Genomic DNA, 8,030 nt, shown 5'->3' with positions numbered 1-8,030 from the left:
TTTCGAGACTATGATAGCGACAAGTTGTTTACTATCATCAATTACGGAATAGAAAACACACATTCTGCACATTGGTTACCAATAATATATATACTATATATTGTTGATTAGCATGTGCTGTGGGCCCAGTTTGCCTGCACCCTTGTAATCTCATCAAACCTTCGCCTTCCTCAGTATAGCGAATGAGCCCAATATCGATTACTGTGCTGCTAAGTGTGTATTCGTACAGAACTTAAGTGCAGGTAGTGCGCTTATTGTTATTGTCCAAGGGTCGTAGTATTGGTTGCTCTAGCTCAAGTTCCCTTGTTGTGTTGTTCTTAGAGTTCATCAACCGATACCCCGACACATGCTCTAACGTGTGTACGTGAGGACTATCGCATGCGTGCTGCTGCATAACTTCGCACGTATGTACAAGCGGAGGAGTTGAACTAGTTGTTATTGTCGGGGCCTCCGACTCGGAGGTATGAGTCTACTACTTGTTAGTTCGTTCTTACCTGATATCTTGTCTACCGTGTTGGTAAATCCATAATAATATCAAATTGGCACGCACTCTATGTGCCGGGTTCCCCCCCCCCAAAAAAAAAATCTTGCATTATCTGAAATTTTCCGCCCGAAATCTATCATTTTTCGGAATTTTAGGAGGACGAACCTCTTGGTGATAGTTTTGTAATTGTGATTCTCTCCTAGTTTCCTAGAGAAACAGAAAATGTTTTTTTCTATTTTTGATTTTCTGAATTCATTTTCTAACGATATTCAACTGCATCCAATTAACCCCACTTCCATTCTGGCGATAAGACTCAGAGCATTCACGGAACATGTCAACTCTCAACTGCTCCCATACCAAACCTCATACCATTCGAAAGGTTTTATAAAGGGCTCCCAGATGGTGTCAGAGATGTTGGAAGACTCGCCGGAACTCACGAGAAGTTCAAATTGTACGTTCGTCAGAAAGTCACTGATAATGGAACAGGTCACACTTTGCTGCTATTTCACTCGATTGATATCTGTATAATTGCCCTTTCTTACAGTTTCAAACACAAGCTGCTCTGAAAAAGGTTAGCTGGGCAACTTTTTCTTCCAGACACGCTGTAGATCTATTCCGAATGGTATAGTCCACTGGCATAGCGGCCCCGCCCCTATTCCCCAAATAGATCTATTCCGAATGGTATAGTCCACTGGCATAGCGGCCCCGCCCCTATTCCCCAAATAGATCTATTCTGACTGGTATAGTCCACTGGCATAGCGGCCCCGCCCCTATTTCCCAAGTAGATCTATTCTGACTGGTATAGTCCACTGGCATAGCGGCCCCGCCCCTAGTTCCCAAATAGATCTGTTCTGAATGACCACACACGTACGTTTCCTGCATCTCGAATAGGATCTATATTTTGACAATATTATTGTCTGATCTTCCCCGCTGATGGGCACCTATAGCTGCCTCTGAGTGTGTTGATTTATATCCATCACCACAACTCCACTCACAATAGTCGTTGAGGACACTTAGTCTTCAATTCGGTCAACTCAGCTAACTCGAAGAGAAGATCAGTGCTCAGTTACTGAGCCTCAGTATGCTCTGTCCCGTCGAACTTGGGATTCTGATTGACCGCCTGTGATCTTCCCAAGTTGGTAATCCCAATCAAATGAGGTAGAATTTCGATTTTTCTGAGGGTGTTAGTGAGTTTCATTACAGTCCCTTTGATGATCTCTGGTTCTGATAATTCTACTCTGCTCCCTCGTTGATTTACCATACTATCCTATCATACGTAGTATATTACTGTAGAATGCCTGTTGTCCAAAAACTTTCCCATTCTTCCGCCACTTGCGCGTCTTACTCCGGGAAATCACACGCCCTCAAAAGATTATTTCCAGTTTGACGTAGATTATGTCCAGTTACGTGAGCAGTAGCAGTTCGCCCATTCCGGGAACCATGAGTTGATGGAAACCCCCAATTTCGCAACATATTTGTCATTCAATATCATTCTTCAATTTTGGCGGAGGCGGTCATTCTTCCGAGTAAGCTCCCAGCGGACTTCAACATGTTAATCAATCCAACTCCTTCCCAACCAAAACATGAACCGGTCACTCGTTTGTTGGTCCAGCCCAATGAATTGACCTCCATCCACGTACGGTCACCGTCAAACACGAACGTGTAAGAACTGTGCAGATCACGTGTCTTCAGTGAAGACTCTTCACGCATCATGGCAGTACCATGACGTCCCACGTCTTTAACGGTCCTGACAGCGACTTCAACCTTTAAGAGAACATTCCGAAGTGAGGTCCATTGACCCATGATTTATGATGAAAGTCCACAAGCACGGGTTTCTGACGACCCCCCTATTGGAATGTTCTCGGGAGATCCTCGGTCGCATCAAACTTTCACTTGACACTGATATTCTCCTCGGTCATGTTGCGACACGGTTGTGACACTGTCACGACATGCGTTCGTGCGACACGCATGACCTGTACAGTTCAGTGCACTCACGTGCCATGCGGACTCTCTACGTTTCGTAACACGTAACGTCGGAGGCGCTTCATGTGCGAGCATCTTCGATCGATCGTGGTGCGGCGTGGAACAGGCCAGAATCGTAACTAGTACCTCTGGTATACTATACCAGGGATAGAATAGCACTATAGGACTGTTTACTGTAGCTTTTTCCGCCGAATCCATGTTCAATCGCCTCCTCCAGCTCATACTCGTCGGTGTTGCTCTATCCCACGAGCTTGATGGTTCATATGTCAACAAGACCGTGAGTGGACCTTTTCTGAATTTGATGTATACATTCTCGGACAATGCTCAAAAAGTGGAGATTACTTTCTCTTGTGGGTCTGGTGTCAGACCAACTAGGGCGACCTTTCCTGTCCTTAAGCGGGCTGATACGCTCTACACGATACCTACCACGATTCCGGGAACCTCAACACCGAAGCCTGATTGGACCGCCTTCGTAGATATCTTTGAGGTCAAATGCTCAGGGTACAAACCTCTGAACGCAGCTGACTTGTGGCTTATTACCTACGATAAAAAGTTCGACCACTCGCATGTTTCGCTCAAGAGCAAGCTCTTGAAGCTGGTACACAGAAACCCCCCTTCCCATTAGTTGATAATTTCCGACACTTGAATTATTATTATTACTATTATTATTATTATTATTATTATTATTATTATTATTATTATTATTATTATTATTATTATTATTATTATTATTATTATTATTATTATTATTATTATTATTATTATTATTATTATTATTATTATTATTATTATTATTATTATTATTATTATTATTATTATTATTATTATTATTATTATTATTATTATTATTATTATTATTATTATTATTATTATTATTATTATTATTATTATTATTATTATTATTATTATTATTATTATTATTATTATTATTATTATTATTATTATTATTATTATTATTATTATTATTATTATTATGTTGTTGGACGCACAGCCAAAGCTGGTATTGAGATCAATAATAATACATACTATCAATCTCAGAATCACAGTGCGGCCAAGGCAAACACTGTGATTATAACATCCATTTATTGTACACCCACAGAAGGGCCCCCTAACACACGCCTTAGGATATGGATAGTACTAATACTAGCCACACGTTGACATGTGTTTATATCCACCCCCGATAGAAAGGCATCGGTTAATACCTTCGGAAGGGATCTCGATATCACCCCCGTAACCCCCAAAACTATAGGTACTAATTTAATTGAATATCCTGGAAACAGTATTATCAACTCTTGCAATAGAGGCTGATATTTACACCTTTTATCATCCTCTTTGCGGATAACACCGAAATCATTGGAAACAGCAACTTCACCAACAATGATAACCTTTCGAGCATGCATAATACATAGAATATCAGGCTTGTTATGCTCAATCTTATTTATAGTACTTATCTTCTGATCCCAAAAGAGCTCCCCCTCATCCGTCTTCACAAACGGGGGCCTGAGCCTTGTCCACCAACATTGTTGAAATTCAGCCCCAATGAGATTGCAACACTCACGAAATATTATTTTACAAATTCTATTGTGCCGATCTAGGTATTCCGCATTTGCTAAAGTTCTACATGAAGACGCTAAATGAAATAATGTCTCAGATTGTTGGCCACACAACCTACATTTACCACCATCAACCACTACAGGAAACGCCTTCGTGGCAATAGATAATGTTCTTAATGCAAGTATATCAGATTCATGCTGAGACGAAATTTTGACCTTCTCTAACCACCCTAGGGAATTTTCAATATCTATACCTTCCTTCTCCAATTCTTTGATTTTCTTAAACCAACACCCAGCAGCCGGCATTTCATACAATTTTAATTTTCTATTATCATCTAACACTTTAAAATGCTCCCGCGTAACCGACCTATCACTTTCTACCCCCAATTGCGTTTTTATTTTATCTGCCCTTCTAATGATTTTACACAATGGATTAGTCGTTTTGATGTTAGGAATTACATTGATTATATTATCTTTGATATACTGACTTATAAACACCGAGAATTTTTTCCAAACATCTTCTATATTAGTCAATCCACGACCCCCCTCTTTCCTAGATACATAAAGTAATTCAGTGTTGGAGATGTATCCATGAGCGAAATATTTCCTCAACGCATTTCGAATTGTCGAATCCAGCTTAACTACAATTTTCTTCCCTAGTAAACCCGCTTGGATGGGATAATATACTACTGGAATGGCCCATGTATTTAAAGCTCTGATGGTGTCCACCGCTGATAATTTAGCTTCTAATATGACCTTAATACGCTTATGAAGTATATTCTCTACATTCCTAGAAACCTCCTCTTTATCAGGTAATAGATTTTGTGGAATTCCCAAATAATTATAATTATCACTACCTAAATATCTAACATTATTGAGAATACCAACTATATCGTGTGGCTTGACAATATCAACCACTCCTTTCCTAATATTTATCCAAGCACATTTAGGCCATCCGAATCTCAACCCAGCAAACCTACCTACGGATCTGGTACACTCGAATTGGGTTGTGAGTTCATCCAAAGTTCTACTGTATAATTTCAAATCATCCACGAATAATAAATGATTTTTCTTGTGATTTCTACTATTTCCAAAATAATACCCCCCATCTAAATTATTAAGAGCCTCTGAAATCGGCTGAGTTCCGGCAACAAACAAACATGGAGACAGAGAGTCACCTTGGAATATACCTTTTTCTACCTTCACCATTCCATTGTCTAACGTTCTCCCCTGTATATGAAGATTCAATTTCCATTTTGTCATACATTTTGAGATGAAATTCGTAATTTTATTTCCTATACCAAATTTGTCTAACCAAAATTTAATCCAAGTATGTGAGAGTGAATCATATGCTTTAGCAAAATCGACCCATCCACATGCCATGTTATGTTGCGAGTTTTTCGCATGATGTAGTATAGCTTGATCTAGCAAAAGCTGGTGTGTACATCCTCGTTTGCCTGCCCTACATCCTAGTTGTTCTTCGTTGATAATAGCATACCTTTCTAAATGTGCTGTCAGCTTTGTGGCAATAACACTAGTCAACAACTTGTAAATAACATTGAGGCATGTTATTGGCCTGAAGTCACCTGGAGTTCGGTTTTGACCATTTTTCAATGGTTTTGGTAACAGATGAGTTGTTCCCTGGTAAAACCATTCGAAATCATCATTGTCATCGGATACTAATACTGAGAAAGCTAGGGCCAATTTCGACACTAGTCCTGGAAAGACCTTGTACCAGAAGGCTTTCACCTTATCAGGTCCTGGGGCTTTCCATGGCCTCATTTTCTTTAATGCTTCATTTACTACCTCAGGTCCGATATCTTCTAACTCTAAAGTTGCTATATTTTTCCTCTGAAGCTTTCTACAATACTTTCTGCACCAACTTTCTTGCTCGAAACTATGGGTTTCTTCATATTCCCATATTTTGGACCAAAAATGTGCTACCTCATTATCTCTTATATTATTAACTTGTTCATCTATACAACTATTATCATTGGCTAGATCATTGGGTGATTTCTGCTGTAATACTTGAATTTCCCTATAGAGTTGTTTCTGGTTAGATTTCATAAGTCTCTCCAGCCGTACACGTTTTTCTTTCGTTGTCCATATTCGTAATTTGGCACTGACTTGTTTTAGCTGTAGAATCAGTCTACCTTGGGCATTCTGAAGCGCTGTTTTGGAATTACCAAATTGCTGTCTTATTTCCTTCGTAACTGTCTTGAGTCTCCGAGTGGGTTTATCAAATTGCTGTAAGTATGAAGTGACTCTGCCCAGGTCCCTCCTGATGGTTTTGAGTTTATCCTCTAATCTACGCTTGGCTGGTAATTTACCTCTTTTCTTACTTCTTGCTGGTTGTTTGACTCCTTGTTCCCGAAGTAGTACTGAAGCAGCTGCGTATACTACTTTACTTATCTTTTCTACCGTTGGGCAATCACCACATGCTATCACAACATGACTTTCTAGTATTCTAGCTCTTTCAGTTATGGCTTTAGTCCTTTCTTTTGGGTCTGGGAGTTTTTCCCTGTCATTAGGTGGAATATTGTCTACCTTTTCTATTTCATCTAAAAAGTCCTGAATCAATTGCATTTCCTTTTGACTCCTGGGATCTTCAGGAGCTTTAGGTCTGCCTCGTGTTCCTCTCATGTTCACTACTTCTTCATCCATTTGTTGCTGTTCATGCTGCGAGGATGATTGTCCCTGTTGTTGACTGGGGAATATCTCTTGATCAATAGATGGTGTTGGTTGTGTGTTTGTTTGCTGTATACACTCAATTGGCTCTCTATTAACTATCCTACTAGCATTCAATTTCAATTCAGAATATTCCGATTTTCTAGCGAGTTGGTACAAGTATGACGTAAGCTGCACCTTAGTTTTATCCGCCCTACCACCCCTCCTCACAAACTCACTTCTTATCCGCTCCCCTTTGCTACCTTTACAACACTCCTTATGTTTTTCCCAATGGGCTTCGGCCTCACATAAAAGTTGTTTTTCGGCCAACGTCCATTGTTGACGCCCAGTGGTGGACTTGTTACGAGTAACACCACTGCTGCTCTCCCTGTTCGCTGCCTCCTGCCTCGTTGGGTTGAGGGCCGGACCAAGCTGCGTCAGAACTCTGTCGCGGCGGGGACGACGTGGAGACGGTGGCGAAGACATAGGGCTTTAGGCCACACGATACAACAAGGAAACCTTTATTATTATTATTATTATTATTATTATTATTATTATTATTATTATTATTATTATTATTATTATTATTATTATTATTATTATTATTATTATTATTATTATTATTATTATTATTATTATTATTATTATTATTATTATTATTATTATTATTATTATTATTATTATTATTATTATTATTATTATTATTATTATTATTATTATTATTATTATTATTATTATTATTATTATTATTATTATTATTATTATTATTATTATTATTATTATTATTATTATTATTATTATTATTATTATTATTATTATTATTATTATTATTATTATTATTATTATTATTATTATTATTATTATTATTATTATTATTATTATTATTATTATTATTATTATTATTATTATTATTATTATTATTATTTTTCATTATTGGGCGTCCAGTTTGCGATTATTATCTCAGTACGTTGAATAACCCTGGATGGTCCGTCTCCAGTTCCGGAAGCTATCTCAGACCTTACCGTGACGTAGACTGACCGAGTGTTATAGTGATCGTACTCATATCATTGAGTCTTCATGAATATTGATGACTCTTCGCAGCATCCGTACCATTTCTTTCTCGCCTTTCTCTTCGTAGTGGGCAATGTCTACTGGTAAGCGGATCAATATTCTTTCCCACGCTTTACCTTATTTCCCGTACGTCTGCGTGATACTGTCACAGGCAGACCCAGGCTCTTTCATAGATCCTTGTCGTGATTTCATCAACAGGAGGATATCAGCTGAGTGGTCAACGCCTCTCATCGTGAGTACAATAGAAAATCTCCGTATACGTACCCCCTCGT

At 38.6% G+C, this 8,030-nt stretch overlaps 2 protein-coding genes across 2 annotated transcripts; one reads left to right on the top strand and one right to left on the bottom strand.

The window, feature by feature from the left end:
* Positions 1-2,663: 2,663 nt before the first annotated feature.
* Pmar_PMAR013357 (hypothetical protein) lies at positions 2,664-3,092 on the top strand (the record flags this gene model as incomplete). The annotated part of the gene is made up of 1 exon (XM_002772795.1): positions 2,664-3,092. The coding sequence occupies one exon, from the start codon at positions 2,664-2,666 to the stop codon at positions 3,090-3,092; it is 429 nt and encodes a 142-aa protein (XP_002772841.1).
* Positions 3,093-3,549: 457 nt separating this feature from the next.
* Positions 3,550-6,581, bottom strand: Pmar_PMAR013356 (hypothetical protein; the record flags this gene model as incomplete). The annotated part of the gene is made up of 4 exons (XM_002772794.1): positions 3,550-3,575; positions 4,395-4,877; positions 5,607-5,661; positions 5,965-6,581. Coding segments are annotated over 4 exons (1,181 nt in total), but the record flags the coding sequence as incomplete, so codon positions are not given.
* Between the last annotated feature and the right edge of the window lie 1,449 nt (positions 6,582-8,030).

Source organism: Perkinsus marinus (genome assembly GCF_000006405.1).
Source record: "Perkinsus marinus ATCC 50983 genomic scaffold scf_1104296960390, whole genome shotgun sequence".
Classification (NCBI taxonomy): domain Eukaryota; phylum Perkinsozoa; order Perkinsida; family Perkinsidae; genus Perkinsus; species Perkinsus marinus.
The sequence above is the reverse complement of the archived record's forward strand: the minus strand, read 5'-3'. Positions and strand labels throughout refer to the sequence as shown.